Below are 20,466 nucleotides of genomic sequence, written 5' to 3' on the forward strand. Positions count from 1 at the left end.
TGGAATGAAATGTATCGATTGAATATCTTGAATGATTGAATAATGTTTTTATACAATTTTTACAATTTTTTTGCGAAAGAACACGCATGGGCATGCAGAACTGAAATGAAAAAAAAAATTACAAAATAAAATTATTTCCCTACCTACCTGGATTTTTTTCAGGCCGTTACCATAAACACACCATTTTTTTGGTTTGGCCTTACAGTTACAGTGAATCTACAGCTTCTTTAAAAGAAGTCAACAAATTCTTATAATTATCATAAGCCCTGGGATGTAATGACGTCAAGCTTTGATGAAATGTGTGTTTTCTTATGGGAGCCAGGTGGAGATATCCGATATGAGAAGCACACTTGTCAACAAAGCCTGACGTCTGTTTATCTCGGGCCTACGATGAAGCAAATTCATTAGGCTTGGATGACTTCTTTTTTATGCAATAGATTCTGATTCCTTCCTGGAATCGCGATTCAATTTCAGAAACGATTCCAATTTCCATTTTAGAACGAATATGGCAACAACAAAAATTTAAAACTCTGTAAAGAGTCTATGTGATAAATGAATTCCTGCGAAATAGAGGTCATGAAGACATGTACTCTCTCTGTTTACCATTTGAAACAATCAAAAGTATTTGCTAATGTGAATTTTACATCATAAACATGACAAATAAATACCATCTCGGCGCCACAGACTTCACTGTTCATTAATTTAAAATAAAACCTACGATTCATTCTGTTATTTCGTTCTCTATAAATCACCTTTCTTAAGAGAATTGTGGGTTTTTTAAAACTTGTTTTGAGTCAGCAGGTCTTCAGAACCTTCAGGTGATTTCTGGAAACCAATCTCAAGGGAGCAGAATCGACTGCTACAAGGAATTGATTACTCAAATATATTGAATCGCATTTCAATGCTGAGTTTGGAATCAACTCTAGTTTCTTGTGCAAAATCGCCCGAGCCTACAATTGATAACTTCAATCAAAAGATGTAAAACTCAATTCACTGGACCTTTTGATAAAGCTCCGTTAGCCTCCAGTAGAACAGCCTCGGCGACAGACAACCGAACCTGAGGTACGGCCCAAGTGCTGTTGGGCAAGCCATCAACGATGCACTGGACATCCGTGGACGTTCAAAATTAGCCACCCACGCCTAGATAAACAAAAACAAGAAACGTTATGGCCACTTTTTATGCATGCGTTCCCGTACAGATAATTCTTGATTATTATCAGTTACTTTATACGTGCTATAAAAAACACAACCAGGGCTTTCATTTCATCAGACATGTCAGATGGGTAGATTTCAACAGCTACCTGTTTACGTACAGGATGTAAAGGATGATTAGTCCTTCCAGCCCTGCAACGCATATTTTTCTTCATTACAAAAATTATTTCCAGAATTCCATTAAAACTGTTGGCTGCTGTAGTGTACTGCTATACATTGCGCTTGAGTTCTGCACTCCCTATACAAAAAAAATCAAGCTTTAACCTTACATGTACCGCCCAAAGCATTTTTTTTATAGGAATTTCTTTGCAAGATACCAACTTCTGTGCAAAAATCCAATGGCACATTATTTGTACCTTTTTAAGTTTTAAAAATGTTAAGGGTATCAAGTTCTATGTACAGTGACAATCTAAAATTCCCAAAGCGTTTTTTCAGAAGGAACGTTCCTGTATCCTCCGCATTCAACTCTAGTCATGCTAGTCTGAGTATCACCTGATGTCTTACAGAGCCCTCTATCTCCATAACCAATTCCTGATGTAAGCAAAGCAATTTTTTTATTTTTTTTAGTTGCCTAGTTGTCAGGGCTCACCTTTCGTTCAAGATGGCGGTCCAACTGTTGCTTGGCAACAGTCTCTCCACCAATCCAGACTGGCGGCGGGATATCTTCGGGGTCAAACCCTGTAAAAAGAGAAAAACTGTACTCTTCAAATGTTGAAGTTATATTTTGTTAATTTTTTTTTTTATTTTTTTTTATTCTTAAGTGCCTTTTTGGTCAAAAAGCCAAAATGATATGTCAAATGATTTTGTTAAACAATTCTACTTCATGTCTTGTGAAACACCCTTCTGGCCATGTCTTTAATATCATGGTACGCCTTGCGCATGTAGTGCTAGAAATCTCCTTTAATAAATATGGAAATTGGAGCACGTGCTGCACGATGAGGTGCAGAACGCAGCGATGTTTTACTTGCGGTTTAAAACCACCCATGTGATGGGCTCCTGACCAATAGGAATGGGTTTACTGTCTCGGGTATTTATAAATTATCATTTACAATGGTTCATGAAAGTCAATAACATGTCTCTATATCAAAGCAAAAGTATTCTTCGAAATGATTGTAAAATACATGTATGTACAGAAAAAGCCTCATTTACTTTTATCAACCTGGTAACTGCTTGGTTTTTTTCACAGCCAACAACTTTTGTGAAATGTTGATTATGATACACAATACAGTACAATGCACATCACGGTAGAAAATGCAGTAAGAGAAGTCAAACTAGTACGTCCTAAAATATAATTTATTGCTCAAAAGTTTAGGGTTACTACCAATGATGATACATCTATCAAGAAAAGATTGCAATTAAGTGATTCTGAATCGTCAAGAGCACTTCAGTTTAACAAAATGGGGAAAAACAAAACATTATCGAGTCAACGACTCTTCACAAATGGACAGTGCAGATAAATCTACATTTTAAATTTATTTCTTTATTCATTACAACTATTTTTATCCGAATGGCATTAATTTAGAGTCCCCTCAGGGAGAAAAACTAATCAGCACAACTTGATTTCCTGCGGGGGCAGTTTGTAAATTGTAGACTGCAGCTCATCTGGTTATTTCTATGGTAATTTTTTTTTATGAGTGGCAGCGTGGTAAATGGTAATTTTTTCCAACTTTCTTCTAAAATATAGAAATTTGAAATTCATATTTAGGCCAAAAAAAAATAATAAGTCGGTCTCTGGTCAGCGCGCGCATCGATTTTAATCATGCGCGTCAATATTTTTTTTTTCCAAAATGTTCCACGGTAGCTCCAACAGCGCCCTCTATTGCCGCACCTCCTCAATTTTTTTTACCAAAGAGCACCAAGGAATGGGAAATTGCACCAAGGCAAATGATCGAGAGCACCAAGGCAAATTATGGAGGACACCAATGTACATGAGGACACCAAAAAAGCAAAATAGTACCCCACCTTGTCTGTACAATCCAAGCTTGAAGAAAGAAAAAAAAAAAGGAAAAAAAAAAAAAAAAAGCCGCGTCGCCGCATCAATTCCGGAACTTTGGTCTGACCAGAGACTGAATATTTTTTTTTTTTGGCCTTAGCTGTGAAAGGTCTTGGACATAAGAGGGTCTGAATTGCAATTCAGAATTGTCTAGTCAAAACACTCCAGCCATCGCAAAACCAATCTATAACCAAATCAGAAAACCATAATGATTCGAGTGCAAACCCTTCATGGATCTTTTTAAAGTAAGTATAGCCCAAGGGAATTGAAACCAATTCTATGAACTTCACACTGAACGCCAAAAGCACTTTACATATATACAATCACACACAAGAAAAAAAAAACTATTTACTTCATTCCAAACTCAACGGCTATGGAATTTTTTTCTGTATTTAAATATTTCTAGATTGGGTAAATTTCAGTGGATTCTTTAGGCCAAAAAAAATGGTTCCGGTTTCTGGTCTGCGCGCGCGTCGCCGTAGCCATGTGTGTCGGCAAAATTAAAAAGGTTTTTTTTTTCAATGTAAGATGATGTCTCAAAACCGCCAAACTCACTGGTTTGACTGGAATCCTGCTGCTGCACAATTTTAACATGCTTTTGGATGGGGTTACGATCGAGTATAAGCTTTATATAAATGTGGCCTCTCTGTGCTCCCATACATTTTGCACTAAATTTAGTCGGGCACCATTTGCAGTCATCAGGCAAAATTTGAAGAAGAAAAAAAAGTAAGAAAAAAACAAAAAACGCGTCGCCACACCACTTTTGGAGCAAGCTCCATACCAGAAACCGGAGACTTTTTGGGGGCTTTAGTATACTAAGCCTATTTTGTTCTGTTGTTCAAACATTGGAAATGTCAATATCCTGTTTACATGAACATATGAATAATGTGCATAATGGAGCTTCAAGAGAATTGTACAGGTTGTGTAATTTATTGTGCCGCATTCACATGCTCAGATCTCCTGCAAATTAGACTGAAATATCCATTAACGTTCCTAAACTCTGGGAATGTAAAATATGCAATCTCTACTAACAATAATAATAATAATAATAATACTGAACATTTATATTGCGCTCTAACTGTCATAGTACCACAGCGCTTTACAAAAAAATGGACGGAAAAAACAAAAACCAGAAAACAGAACGAGAAATAAAACACATGCAAAATACATGAGTAAGCAATAACATATCAATTAAACAGATCAATTAAACAGATGGGTTTTCAGGGATTTTTTTTAATGTTGCTAGTGAGCTAGAGTGGCAGATGATGTAGGGTAAGTTGTTGCAGAGTTTTGGGGCAGCAGCGTGGAAGCTACTCTCTAGTCAAACAAGGGTCAGAACTTCATCACAAAAATTCTTGATCCTGGATCCCTGCCGTGCATTACCAGCAATGCGACAAGCGTCCGTGGGCTTACATTACCAAAACGTCTGATCGTTAACCCCGGTTTCCGCAACTTGCCCCTCGCCAAATTGCAACCTTGCTGTTGAGTTTTCCTACCCATTGACAAGTGGATTTTGCACACTTTTGGTTATTAATTTTTTGATTTTTTGTTCCAGAATTTTCCTTAATTGGGAGAAGAAACTTGGATGTTAGCCAGGGCATACCCCAATGAAATAATCCGAAGAAAATGTAAATTTGACAGTGAAATATACAGTGAAGGGTAAAACCTAATATGGATTTACATCACCCGACGCAAAAATTCCACCTTGAATAATGCTTAATAGCTTTTTTACCTCTCCATCATGACTGTGTGCGTAAATTATGGCAAACAGAAACCAATGAAACCTTACCAGAACTGCATTTTTTCCAACTTCAAAGCCAATTAACATTTTTCAGTTTGGTTTCAACCTCAATCCCACCCCCCCCCCCATCACAGAAACAATTTTAATCACGCAGAGCTTTCAAAAAACCCATACCATCATTAATCATCGACCATAAATCTCATTATTCCTCGACCATCCAGAAAAATCAAAACTGCATTAATTTTCACTGCAATTCTGGATTTAATGAGCGAGCACTAACTAACGGACTTACCCAGCTCTTCTAAAGATGAGAGTCCATATTTAGAATCATGATTGGATGTTATCGCCGTATTGATTCCTTCGATGTCCGACAGCGTGATTGTGTCCTCGGGGAATGGCGGCTGATCCATGAGCGAGATGAGGTACTGAAAGTGCTTGTAGGTGAGCGGTGGACTATTGTTGTTCATCTTCAGAATCCTGGAGAGAAAAAAGAAAAGTTGCAGTGCATATATTTAAATTGTTAGCTTTAAAATAGTGTATACTTAGCAGATTTTTGTGTGTACAACTTTATGTTATAATAATTCTTGAAGAAATAAACAGTTACAGAAAACATTTCAAAAAAATAAAAATTGAACCCTAACTCCCTAGGCCTTTTTTGTCAGGATGAAGCCTCAATCCTGCCAAATCCTCCAACTGGCCTCGTGAACAATTAGCCTGAATCCTGCAAAAGCCTCCATTATTTCTTCAATTTGGTCCGTGGATGGGATGACCATTGCCTGAATCATGCAATATCTTGCAGCAGTGACTGTCAATGTGTTGAGGCTTGACCAGGGACATCCTGGAGCAGTACGGAGGATTTCAAGCATAATCCAGGCCTATATTAAAGCATGACTGAGCAAAAACAAAACAAGGTCCAGCCCAAGATCTTGACAAAGTGCATCCTACAAAATCAGTAACGCACTTTTGCCATGTACATGCAACTTCAATCCTCCAGATTCCTCCACTTTGGCAAAGAGGATTTTGAAGGATTCAGGGTGGTTAGTGTTAACTGTTGTCCCTTTGCATTTTCGCTTGCAAACCTCCTCAATCCTTTGAAACCTATTTACCTTGCAAGAAACCAATGGTACATGTACATCTTTGCTCTAAAACGTCACGAGTGATCAAACCTCATGGTCATAGTCTTTTTTAATTCAAACAATTTTTCAGAACCGCCTTGTGGATTTGAGGAATTTGCGAATGGTTAGGGCATGGACGTTGTGTTCCCTTCTCAATGGTTTGGGTAGAGGGGAAAAACAGGTCTTTTCACTCACTCCTTGGGATCATAGAGTGTATGCGACATTCTGGTGATAACCTGGACTTTGAACGTCGCTGCAAGTGTCTTGATCTTCGCATCTCGCTGAATACCAAACACCTCAGGATCCTCCTCGAATGACAACCGATTCACTCCCCACTCCTGGAAGAGTTTAGGAAATACATCAGACGGCTGGCCACGAACAAGAAACAGTCGCGAGTTGAGTTTGCGGAGACTCGCATCGAGGTCTTCCAAGCACTGGAGCAGGTACCTGGACAAGAGACAAACACGCAAACAAGCAAAATAATGACAAACTAGAGATGAGTTTGTGGACAAACACAAGCTGTTTCGGATATTCGAAATACTCTGTGCACGTCATGAACAATCAGTGACGTCACTAAAAATGTCATCTATAACAGCACATTATATGTACATGTCAAGTTATAACCAAATCGAACATGTAGGTCTGTAAATATAGGCCTATAAAGAACAAAATGCCCCTTTAAGGGACGTCACATGACATTTGATGATGACATCACATGAATTTGTCTATAACCCATCTTGGCATTGGTTTGATCACAAATTTCTTCTAGGACCATCTGTGGGTGGTAGTCTAAGTGTGTACCAGGTCTAACGTCGATCGCATAATTTACAAAAGTGCCATAGTAGAGTGTTTTTAAAACGTGTACAAACCCTATGGGGAAAAATGCATCTTTAATGTGATGTAACCAAACACCTGATGACGTCACGATCACGAATTTCTTCTAGGACCATCTGTGGGTGGTAGTCTAAGTATGTATCAAGACTGAGGTCGATCGGATTTACGAAGGTGCCAAAGTGGAGTGTTTTAAAATGTGTACAAAACATATGGGGAAAAACGCATCTTTAATGTGACGTAACCCAACACCTGATGACGCCATGATTACAATGGACCATCTGTGGGTGGTGGTCTAAGTATGTATTAAGTCTGAGGTCGATCGCATTTATGAAGGTGCCTAGGTGGAGTGTTTTAAAACGTGTACAAAACATATAGGGAAAATGTGCATCTATAATGTGAAGTAACGTGACACCTGATGACGTCACGATCACGAATTTCTTCAAGAACCATCTGTGGGTGATGGTCTAAGTGTGTACCAAGTGTAACGTCGATCGGATTTACGAAAGTGCCGAAATGGAGCGTTTTAATACATGTACAAACCCTATGGGGAAAAATGCATCTTTAATGTGACGTAACCTGACACTTGATGACGTCACGATCACGAATTTCGTCTACAACCATCTGTGGGTGGTGGTCTAAGTATGAATTAAGTTTAAAGTCGATCGGATTTACGAAGATGCCAAACTGGAGTGTTTTAAAACGTGTACAAAACATATGGGGAAAAATGCATCTTTAATGTGATGTAACCTGACACCTGATGACGTCACGATCACAAATTTCTTCTAGGACCATCTGTGGGTGGTGGTCTAAGTATGTACCAAGTTTGAAATCAATCGGATTTCAAAAAGTGGCAAAGTGGAGTGGTAGAAGAAACGTGTGTTAAACCTATGGAGAAAAAGTCTGAAAAAGGAGGGGGGGGGTAAAAAAAAAAAAAAAAAAAAAGAAACTAGAGGTCTATGTCTGTTTGCAACAGAACATAGGGCTTTTCCGCATTATGTTTTTTTTTAAAATTAAGGTCATGTTTTTCTGTTTTGTGCAAAAACTGTGTGCATTTACGTTTTGTTTAACAAACCTCATTCAAATGGAAATTTGATTTTGGCATATTGCATTTGTCATATATAAAATATATATATAATCACAAGATGACGTCATTATGACGTCACCTCAATATTTATTGGTAACACATCCCGGCATGCCCCCATACCAAGTTTTAACCCAATCTAAATTACTGTTGATGAGATAGGGGCTTAAAATATACAAACGATGACGTCACATGTCTAATGATGACGTCATTGTAACAATACTTGGCAGTGCTCATTATTTTATTGCGGTTTTAGTCTGTACCAAGTTTGAAAACAATCGGATTAATGAAAGTGTTAAATTTTGTAAGCAGAATAAAATTGGCAATATTACAAAAAATCGTAAAAAAATCTACTGATGACGTCATCGTGACGTATTTCAGATGTTGTGTACTAGTGTTATTATCTACCCACCCACCAAGTTTCATGACGATCGGACATTATCTTATATGTGTTTCAAAAAAGCGCATATTTGATGACATCATCATGACGTCACACATTTTTCAAAATTTTGTACATATACCTATTGCCTTACAAACCTAATACAAAAAGAATTTTAAATTTAACATATTGGGGTCGTGATATATGGTTTAAAGGTCCAAAACTTCAAAAATCTATATAAAATCACACGATGACGTCATGATGACGTCACCTCAATATTTATTTGTAACACATCCCGGCCTACCCCCATACCAAGTTTCAACTCAACCTGACGTACTGTTCATGAGATATAGGGGCTTAAAATATACAAGTTAACGATGACGTCACATGTCTAATGATGACGTCATCGTAACAATACTTGGCAGTGCTCATTATTTTATGGTGGTATTAGTCCGTACCAAGTTTGAAAAAAATCGGATTGATAAAAGTGTTAAATTTTCTAAGCAGAATAAAATTGGCAATATTACAAAAAATCTTTAAAAATCGACCGATGACGTCATCGTGACGTCATTCAAGATTGTGTGTACTAGTGTTATTATCTACCCACCCACCAAGTTTCAAGACGATCGGACATTCCCTTATATGTTTTTCAAAAAATCGCATTTTTGCTGACGTCATTATGACGTCACACATTTTTCCAAATTTTGTGCATTTATCTATTGCCCAGCGAACCTAATACAAAAAGAATTTTGAATTTATCATATTGCGTTAGTGAGATATGGCTTAAAGGTCCAAATCTTCAAAAATCTATATAAAATCACACGATGACGTCATGATGACGTCACCTCAATTTTCGTCTATAACACATCCCGATCTACCTACATACCGAGTTTCAACTCAATCGGACTAACAGTTCTGTAGATATAGGACTTTGTAATATGCACATGAATGATGACGTCACGTGACCCATGATGACGTCATCATGACGTCTATCTTCGCGAACGACCTTTGCTATATGTTCTGTGACTATGTAAAGTTTTGATGTCATATGACTTTGTTTTATGCCAAAAGTGTTTGCTAGAAAAAACGTGCACAAAGTCTATGGCATTTTGGTTGGAAGTCCCAAGAGGAAAAAAAAAAATAAAAAAGAAAAAAAATTCGTAGAGAAACAAAGGCTTTTCCGCAACTTTGCGGAAAAGCCAAAAAGAAACTAGAGATGTGTTTGTGGACAAACACAAGCTGTTTCGGATATTCGAAATACTCTGTGCATGTGATGAACAATCAGTGACGTCACTAAAAATGTCATCTATAACAGCACATTATACGTACATGTCAAGTTATAACCAAATCGAACATAAAGGTCTGTAAATATAGGCCAATGAAGAACAAAATGCCCCTTTAAGGGACGTCACATGACATTTGATGATGACATCACATTATTGTTCATCTATAACCCATCTTGGCATTGGTACGATCACGAATTTCTTCTAGGAACATCTGTGGGTGGTAGTCTAAGTGTGTACCAGGTCTAACGTCGATCGCATAATTTACAAAAGTGCCAAAGTAGAGTGTTTTAAAACGTGTACAAACCCTATGGGGAAAAATGCATCTTTAATGTGATGTAACCCAACACATGATGACGTCACGATCACGAATTTCTTCTAGGACCATCTGTGGGTGGTGGTCTAAGTATGTATTAAGTCTGAGGTCGATCGCATTTATGAAGGTGCCAAGGTGGAGTGTTTTAAAACGTGTACAAAGCATATACGGAAAATGTGCATCTTTAATGTGAGATAGCGTGACAACTGATGACGTCACGATCACGAATTTCTTCTTGGACCATCTGTGGATTGTGGTCTAAGTATGTATTAAGTCTGAGGTCGATCGCATTTATGAAGGTGCCAAGGTGGAGTGTTTTAAAACGTGTACAAAGCATATAGGGAAAATGTGCATCTTTAATGTGAAGTAGCGTGACAACTGATGACGTCACGATCACGAATTTCTTCAAGGACCATCTGTGGGCGATGGTCTCAGTGTGTACCAAGTGTAACGTCGATCGGATTTACGAAGATGCCAAACTGGAGTGTTTTAAAACGTGTACAAAACATATGGGGAAAAATGCATCTTTAATGTGACGTAACCAGACACTTGATGACGTCACGATCACGAATTTCGTCTAGAACCATCTGTGGGTGGTGGTCTAAGTATGAATTAAGTTTAAAGTCGATCGGATTTACGAAGATGCCAAACTGGAGTGTTTTAAAACGTGTACAAAACATATAGGGGAAAATGCATCTTTAATGTGACGTAACCAGACACTTGATGACGTCACGATCACGAATTTCGTCTAGAACCATCTGTGGGTGGAGTTCTAAGTATGAATTAAGTTTAAAGTCGATCGGATTTACGAAGATGCCAAACTGGAGTGTTTTAAAACGTGTACAAAACATATGGGGAAAAATGAATCTTTAATTTGATGTAACCTGACACCTGATGACGTTATGATCACAAATTTCTTCTAGGACCATCTGTGGGTGGTGGTCTAAGTAGGTACCAAGTCTGAAATCAATCGGATTTAAAAAAGTGGCAAAGTGGACTGGTAGAAGAAACGTGTGTTAAACCTATGGAGAAAAAGTCTGAAAAAGGAGAAAAAAAAAAACTAGAAATGTGTTTGTGGACAAACACAAGCTGTTTCGGATATTTGAAATACTCTGAGCACGGGATGAACAATCAGTGACGTCACTATAAATGTCATCTATAACAGCGCATTATAATATGTACATGTCAAGTTACAACCAAATCAAACATTTTAGTTCTGTAGATATATAGATCTATAAAAGAATAAAATGCCCCTTTAAGGGACTTCACATGACATTTGATGATGATGCCACTTCAATTTCCATCTATAACACATCCATGTGAATATGCATACCAAGTTTTAACCCAATCAGAAAAACGTGTACAAAACCTATGGGGAAAATGTACATCTTTAATGTAAAGTAACGTGACACCTGATGACGTCACGATCACGAATTTCTTCAAGGACCATCTGTGGGTGATGGTCTAAGTGTGTACCAAGTGTAACGTCGATCGGATTTACGAAAGTGCCGAAATGGAGCGTTTTAATCCATGTACAAACCCTATGGGGAAAAATGCATCTTTAATGTGACGTAACCAGACACTTGATGACGTCACGATCACGAATTTCGTCTAGAACCATCTGTGGGTGGTGGTCTAAGTATGAATTAAGTTTAAAGTCGATCGGATTTACGAAGATGCCAAACTGGAGTGTTTTAAAACGTGTACAAAACATATAGGGGAAAATGCATCTTTAATGTGACGTAACCAGACACTTGATGACGTCACGATCACGAATTTCGTCTAGAACCATCTGTGGGTGGAGTTCTAAGTATGAATTAAGTTTAAAGTCGATCGGATTTACGAAGATGCCAAACTGGAGTGTTTTAAAACGTGTACAAAACATATGGGGAAAAATGAATCTTTAATTTGATGTAACCTGACACCTGATGACGTTATGATCACAAATTTCTTCTAGGACCATCTGTGGGTGGTGGTCTAAGTAGGTACCAAGTCTGAAATCAATCGGATTTAAAAAAGTGGCAAAGTGGACTGGTAGAAGAAACGTGTGTTAAACCTATGGAGAAAAAGTCTGAAAAAGGAGAAAAAAAAAAACTAGAAATGTGTTTGTGGACAAACACAAGCTGTTTCGGATATTTGAAATACTCTGAGCACGGGATGAACAATCAGTGACGTCACTATAAATGTCATCTATAACAGCGCATTATAATATGTACATGTCAAGTTACAACCAAATCGAACATTTTAGTTCTGTAGATATATAGATCTATAAAAGAATAAAATGCCCCTTTAAGGGACTTCACATGACATTTGATGATGATGCCACTTCAATTTCCATCTATAACACATCCATGTGAATATGCATACCAAGTTTTAACCCAATCAGAAAAACGTGTACAAAACCTATGGGGAAAATGTACATCTTTAATGTAAAGTAACGTGACACCTGATGACGTCACGATCACGAATTTCTTCAAGGACCATCTGTGGGTGATGGTCTAAGTGTGTACCAAGTGTAACGTCGATCGGATTTACGAAAGTGCCGAAATGGAGCGTTTTAATCCATGTACAAACCCTATGGGGAAAAATGCATCTTTAATGACGTAACCTGACTCTTGATGACGTCACGATCACGATTTCGTCTAGGACCATCTGTGGGTGGTGGTCTAAGTATGAATTAAGTTTAAAGTCGATCGGATCTACGAAGATGCCAAACTGGAGTGTTTTAAAACGTGTACAAAACATATGGGCAAAAATGCATCTTTAATGTGACGTAACCTGACACCTGATGACGTCACGATCACAAATTTCTTCTAGGACCATCTGTGGGTGGTGGTCTAAATATGTACCAAGTCTGAAATCAATCGGATTTTAAAAAGTGGCAAAGTGGATTGGTAGAAGAAACGTGTGTTAAACCTATGGAGAAAAAGTCTGAAAAAGGAGAAGAAAAAAAAACTAGAGCTGTACCGTATGTCTGTTTGCAACAGAACACAGGGCTTTTCCGCATTATGATTTTTTTTAATCAATAATATGCCCTGAATATGCATGAACATAAAATCTGTCAAAAGAATTTTGCATTTTGCATGTTGCGTTCGGGAGATATGGCTAAAAGGTCCAAACAAATAAATATTCATATAAAATCTCAGGATGACGTCATCATGACGTCACCTCATTTTTAATCTATAACACATCCTGGTATAACCACATACCAAGTTTCAACCCAATCGGACTTACATTTCTGTAGATATGACTTCACAATATGTACGTAAATTTTCAAAAATCAATAAAAAATTAGGTGATGACGTCATCGTGACGTCATAGTCTACGCAGAATTTTTTTATGAGGGTCTTCCTTTGCTGTAACTTTGATGACGATTCCAGATCGCCAAGTTATAAAAATGGTGGCTTGAAAACGTGTAAAATTCAATGGGTTAAAACTCCAACAGCAGAAAAACTGCACCTTTAAATACGTGATTTGCCTTTAAACTGAAACATTTTTATCAAATATTACTTGATATTCTAAATCTTGGGAATATTTTCAATCAAATGACAGACGTAAAAAAATACGATTTCTTTTTCCTTCTCATAGTAATTCTCAGCCGAAGTTCAGAACTACTCAGTAAGATATATCAGTGTTGTATAGGAAAAGACTTGTGGAGAAAGCTGTGTACAAAGTCTATGAGAAAAATTAATTATTCATGAATCCATAATAAATCATTTGATGATGACGTCATCATGATGTCATAGTCATGGCATAATTTTTGTATGAGGGTCTTTCTTGGCTGTAACTTTGATGACGATTCCAGATCGCCAAGTTATGAAAATGGTGGCTTGAAAACGTGTAGAAAGTCAATAGGTTAAAAATCCCACAGCAGAAAAAACTGCACCTTTAAATTAGTGATTTTCCTTTAAACGGAAACATTTTTATAAAATATTACTTGCTATTCTAACTCTTGGGAATATTTTCAATCAAATGACAGGCGTAAAAAATACGATTTCTTTTTCCTTCTCATAGTAATTCTCAGCCGAAGTTCAGAACTACTCAGTAAGATATATCAGTGTTGTATAGGGAAAGACTTGTGGAGAAAGCTGGGTACAAAGTCTATAAGAAAAATTAATTATTCATAAATCCATAATAAATCACTTGATGACGTCATCATGACGTCACTCTTCGGGACACATCTTGGCTATAGGGACTATGCTTATGCCAACTTTCAATGATGTCTGACAAAGATTAATGCCAAAAGTGATATAATACGTCCCTGTCTATGCGCATGCATGAACATAAAATCTGTCAAAGTTAAAAAAAACGGTCACTGCGGACAGGATTTGACCTCAGCAACACGTGCGCTGCAGGCTGACTGACATACGATGTATGTGCCTATGTACAACGTACGTGCATGTACATGTACATTGTGGACGTCCTGTCCTGTGCATGTTTTGAAGCAGAGGTATTGTCAACGTGAAGTTTTAAGCGTGCGCAGGGTATGTTCGAGTTCGCTTATCGCCTCGAAACTTTGAAATGTTTTAGACCTACCCTTCAATCGACAATTAAAGTAAAAACAAATATAAAAACTGCCATGGTTGATTTTTCAGGAATTTCCAAAGGAAAAAGGGTCTTTTTATTATAACTTCCGGTCTGATGACGTCATTTACCTAAACCTTTGCACACGTCTTAAGGTGGTCAAGGTCATTATATTCACCAATATTTAGGCGATTCCGACAAACTTCGCCACAGACATCTATTCAAAATACATTTTTGCTAATTTTCAACCTGTCGCTAGAGGGCGCTCGAAGATTGCATGACGTCATCGGAAGATGATTTGAAGAATTCTATCGGCCAAGAGACTAACACCGTTAAAAGCAAGTTCATTTCTATTACCATTTTCAAATGATAAGCCACTTCCGGTTTGGGCCTTTTTCGACCGGAAGCAAGGGTCACGTGATTGCACGCACACTGAATGAAATGAAGACCTTAACCTGCTCTACCACTTGCCGGCAACAGAATGCTGCGGACGCGTACGGTTGATTTCTTATGCATTTTTAAATATTAAAAGTGTCACAATTTAATTGCCTATAAATAAACACAGGATGACGTCATCATGACGTCATCATTCCACAATGTTGTTTGAATTAGGGTCTTTGCTTGGACAAAGATTGGTGTAAATGAATTACTGGCAAAGAGTCAAAAATGCCCTTTGAAAATCGACAATTATTTTTTAATTTCTGTGTACAAAGTCTATGGGAAAAATTAAATATTCAAAAATCTATAATAAATTAGTCGATGACGTCACCATGACGTCAATCTTCGGGACACATCTTTGCTATAGGGGCTATGCTTATGCTAACTTTGAATGATGTATGACAAAGATTAATGCCAAAAGTGACGTGTAGAATTAACGTGTACAAAGTCTATGGGGTTTTGGGAAAAAAAGAAGAAGAAGAAGAAGAAGAAGAAAGAAAAAAAATCAGAACAAAAAGAAAGGCTTTTCCGCAATAATGCGGAAAAGCCAAAAAAAGAAGAAAAAAGAAAAAAAAAAATCTTAACGAAAACAAGAGCTGTTTCGGTGTGTCACCGAAACAGCTAAAAAGAAAAAGAAAAAAAAAAATCTTAACGAAAACAAGAGCTGTTTCGGTGTGTTACCGAAACAGCTAAAAAAAAAATCTTAACGAAAACAAGAGCTGTTTCGGTGTGTTACCGAAACAGCTAATTAATGAGCGGTTAGTGGAAAAAGGAATGTGTGTTACATGTACCTTGCAAGATGAGTTTCAATGGCAGTTTTTTTTACTGTGCCATCATTTTCATGCACATCATGTGTTCAAGAACATCATGCCTCAGAAAAAAACAACCACAACATTTTATGATTCCAAAACAAAGGAATTTTTAATATTCATATTACAAATTCTTCTGTACAAAGGAATCTTCAGTATCTTTTTATACTTACCTTAATTAAGGTTAAGCAAAAGCAATGGGCAGTGTACAATCACGTGTACATGTACATGATTCAGGTAAAGATTTTATTGCATACATGTAAGCAGAAAAAGGAAGCTCGTGTATCAATGCCAAAAAAAGGCCCAAACAAAAAGCAAATGCCTTTGAGAGCAAAATGTTAAAAAAATTACAAATCCCTTATCTCAGTTACATGTTTTACGAAAATCTTTGTTTCAGAAAAGTGTCAACTTTTTTTCTCATCCATCATTTTCTTTGCAAACTGTTTAATATATTTTTAAAGTGAAAAGTGCAATTTTTTTTTAAGGACTACATAATTTGTTCTAAAGATAGAATCCAATTGATGACTTGTTTTGAGCAAATGACTATCTATACATCACATTTCCACATGTTTTGATGAACAGTAAACAACATTTGCCTCTTCGTTTTTGAGCCGGAAGCATGTTAAACAGTATTATCTGGGGATGCATCAATTCATTGGACTGCTCACTGCATCATTATCAAGAGATTTTGAAAAGTCTGAACAGCGTTTGAAAATGCCATTACAGAAATTGGCCTCGGGCTAAATATAGCAAGGACGAAAACCAAAAACGTGTTCCAGACAAGGCAACATTAAAAGGTCGACAATAAGAGGACTCTTAATTTGTCTTGAAATCATTTGAAATCCCCAAATACAAATTAATTCAAACTTATGACATTTAAATCGCTTTCAATCACTAACATCACTCATTTACCCTTTTTATCTGAACTTATTCACATTTCTAAAAATTTACGATACTGAGCATTATTTTATGTTAAAATTTTCTTTCCTATTTAAGTCTAAAATCAAAATGAGTACAAGATTTTTTTTCATAGATTTGTCATTCCTTTTAAGTCTAAAACATTTTGAATAATTTTAGAGATTTCCTTAAAATGCGAAAAAAATTACCCAATTGTACTTTCACAAATATTGTTTTAAGATTCCTCCAAACAAAATCAAAATCTGGTCTAATGAAACATAAAAGTCACTCATTTATAAATTCATTTGTTTTGTTTTAAATCTTTTTAACACTTTCCAAACAAAGCAGGAACATTCCAACAAATAATTTTCTTACAAGTTGCCTTCATCCTGCCATTTATTTGACACGTGTTTTGTGGATCTGTAGAGGCAGACGAATTAACTTCTCAAAACAAAGCCATGAGGGTAGGACTTGGCGTAATGCATGCACCCGTGCATGAAAGCAGTTCATCAAAACATACACATATTAGTACACGTACATGTTTGAGTGGCAGATGCTGTGACAGTTTGTTTTGAAGCCAAACTGTTTAAAAATAAACTAAAGAAAAAAAAAGATATATTGCGGCTTCTCTCATGTGTACATGTATATAAATAAAACATAAGATAAACAAAAATACGGCTTTCATTTTCAGAACAATAATGTGTAGTACAGTCTTCAATAATACTAACTGTAGTACATTGTTGAAGTAAATTAATTTGCCACAAATGGACTTTTTCCATTTTTTTTTGAAGGTGTCACAGTAAAGTTTGTTTGTTTTTTTGGGTTTTTTTTTTGGGGGGGGGGGGGTTTGGGGGGGGGGGGGGTTTGGGGGGGTGTTTGTTTGTGTTTGTTGGGGTTGTTAGTGTGTTTATTTGTTGGAGATGTTGAGTTTGTATCTGCATTCAATAGGGGACGATGTTTGTTTGTTGTTTTTGATTTTTTTGTGGGAGTGTTTTCTTTGCCAAAATGTAGTCGTTTAACCCGTAAGCTTGGATCAGGGATAAGTTTAAAGGGAATGTACAACATTTGTTTTTGTTGTAATTTTCAGAAATAAGTTGATTTGGAGGATTAGTATGATATAGCAAATATTGTTAAACTGACTTGTTTCACGTTTTGGGCTTGCAGATGCTGGAAAAACCAAGAAAACCAATCATGTTCTTGTAGTCTGGTTCCCTGACCCCACTTAAGATGATACAGAGCAATTAATAGACTTTGGGGAATTGTAAGGTCAGAGAATCAGTCTAGCTGACTTGAACCCCCTTCACCATGTTCACAGACGTGTAATCAACTGCAAAGAAAACACGGAATAACTTAATATGAAAAATTAGTTAGCACTTTTTGAAAAAAAAAAAGTTTTCTCCAACGCTGGTCGGCCGACCACCGTTGGAAAAATACAAGTTTTCTTAAAAATGTCAGCACGCCAGGAGCCAAGATTTTACAGGATGCTTTAGACTTAACCATACAGTAAGATATTTCGGGATAACTTGATCATTTCGTTTTTTTGATGTTTGCAAATGTTGTTTTCTCCCTTTAACTTTCTAATGGTGACCGTGTACTCCATGTAAATTTTTACAAAAGTAAAATTTCACAAAAATAACATCTGCTGCCTATTGCAATGCTGGCCCTCTAAACTGAAATTTATACCAACTACAGTTTGCCTGACATTTCTATGTTAGCTCAATGTATTGATCCCACCAAGTCTACAAATATCTGCCCAGGGAAAAAATTCTGCTAAAAATATCAAAGCATTTTACGATTTCAAAGAAAACACGTCAATAAATGTGTTTGTTCAGTTTTTACAAATTTGTATCAGTAGATCTACACATCTATGATTTCCTCCAAACCATGGAGATTTGACGAAAGTCACAAGGGAAACCTTTTGTTTTGGTTTAGTTAGGAGAAAAAGTCACACAAGTAGGACTAGTTTGAATTGACAATGCGTTATTTATAGCCATGCTACCATGCATATAAATCAAACGACAACATAGGAACTTTTTGTATCCACATCAGAAAGGATTTACGAATTCATGAAATTTAAATCTGGCAAGCAATGCAGTCATGGCAGTCTTGAAAACAAAGTAAAGGGCAAGGGAAGATAAACAAGAGCGCAACTCATGAAATCTTAATAGTTCTAAATATGCAATCAGTCTAAAAACCATAAATGGTAGGGGATATTCCAGGAAGAGATCAGTTGAAATAAATTTATCAAAGATTACCTTTATCTAAAAAAAATAAAACACAGCACCTTAAATTAGCTTTTAAGATTTTTGTAAAATTTGTACTTTTGAGAAATTACTCACAGAATGGATAGATTAATTCCCATATCTGGCCATCACTTGTCACCCTGCGCACAAACCGTATAAGAGTGGTCTGAAAGTTTCTACGTGTTTTCTCAGTAATGAGTAAATACTTTGATACTTTCCCCGCTAAATTTGACTTTTTAGGACATTATCACTTTCTAATGGCTGATAGGTCCCTGAAGGGAAAAATGAGTGATGGCCAGAAATGGGAATCTTTCCCAAGGAATTACGTTCACTGAAAACCGCAAAATTATTGCTGCCCGTTCCCACACTAGCTGGGCTAAGGCAGGGGGGGGGGGAATACTAATCAATGGCTGACATTATTTTGTTAGATGGAAACCGACATTCTACACTTAGTTTTGACTATTTATTTTTGTTATTTACAACACAACTGGAACAGTTTCTCAGTCCTAGGCCTACCCCTTTTTAGTGGTATTAAAACATAGGCCTATCTCTTATTTTTTGCAAAATGATCTTCGGAACAAATGTTGCAACCTGACGCTACTTCACTGCGGTTGTGTACAAAGTCTATGGTAGACAAGTTTCTAAGTATTTCCTAACAAAATTGGAAATGTTTCTCAGAGCAAGATTCATGTCTATCATTTTCGCAATGACTGACCTTCATTGAGATGATACAATGTATATGAAGAAAAAAGCAGCATCAGGTTGCAACATTCTTTCCTGATCTTCAAAATTAAAGTTTAATCGGACCAGTAATTTCAAGTGAATTTCAAAACTCAAGTTTCCTGCCAGTTCATCAATACAAAACCAAAACATGTTTTGTTTGAAGCTTCAAAGTTTCATCGGAATAATTCACACACACACACAAAAGAAGTCGATGGATTCCTACCTCCATTTATTGACCCCCTGGTTAGGTGATCTGGCAAACCAAGGATCCAAGATGTACACACATCGGAAGGTTTTCGCCCCCACCAGAGCCTCTCTCAAAGCGGGGTTGTCGTGCAGCCGCAGACCCTTGTTACGGAACCAGTGTACCAATGACACCCCTCGACGAGAGCTGCCGCGGGTTCGTTTCCTTTTCCCCATTTTTCAGTTTCTCGATCGACAGAAAGTTGAGAGATATTTGACCGTCTTGGTTGTAAGTAGAGGGACGAAGACTTAATTATCCATACGGCAACATTCTGAAAGATTTCAGCTGTGGGTTAAGCTAAACGAAGGCAACTCTTGTCACTTCATCCATGGAGCGGAGGAAAATGCTTTAACTGACACACTGCAGCGCAGCAAGCACAAAAATAAATGCGATAGGGCCTATGCGGACGTACGTACGTACGTCCAGCTGAAGACGGCTTTCGGAATGGTTTTTTTATTTATATTATGTAACTTGCCCGACTGAGAATATAGCCCGATTGCACTGAACTAATTCAAGTGAGAATTTCTACGCAAGTCATTAGCATAAAAAGTGCCCCCCCCCCCCCCCACAATTTCTTTTGAAAACGAAGACCGTTTGGCTTTAAAAACGGTGGAATTGTGTAAATATACCCAAG

The 20,466-nt window shown here is 37.1% G+C and overlaps 1 protein-coding gene across 2 annotated transcripts in view; it reads right to left on the reverse strand.

Annotated features, from left to right (window-relative positions):
• The window catches only part of LOC119741977 (cryptochrome-1-like), a 31,305-nt gene extending 11,067 nt beyond the window's left edge, over positions 1 to 20,238 (reverse strand). For both annotated transcript variants that reach the window (XM_038217963.1, XM_038217962.1), the window contains exons 1-5: positions 19,812 to 20,238; positions 6,257 to 6,508; positions 5,239 to 5,423; positions 1,802 to 1,890; positions 1,000 to 1,140 (exon numbers count right to left, since the gene is read on the reverse strand). In XM_038217963.1, the coding sequence (XP_038073891.1) occupies positions 1,000 to 1,140; positions 1,802 to 1,890; positions 5,239 to 5,423; positions 6,257 to 6,508; positions 19,812 to 20,008 (864 nt within the window). In that variant the 5' untranslated portion in view covers positions 20,009 to 20,238. The remainder of the gene's footprint in view (positions 1 to 999; positions 1,141 to 1,801; positions 1,891 to 5,238; positions 5,424 to 6,256; positions 6,509 to 19,811) is intronic.
• Positions 20,239 to 20,466: the final 228 nt, after the last annotated feature.

The sequence above is a fragment of the Patiria miniata genome, unplaced genomic scaffold, assembly GCF_015706575.1.
Source record: "Patiria miniata isolate m_02_andy unplaced genomic scaffold, ASM1570657v1 HiC_scaffold_5, whole genome shotgun sequence".
NCBI lineage: Eukaryota > Metazoa > Echinodermata > Asteroidea > Valvatida > Asterinidae > Patiria > Patiria miniata.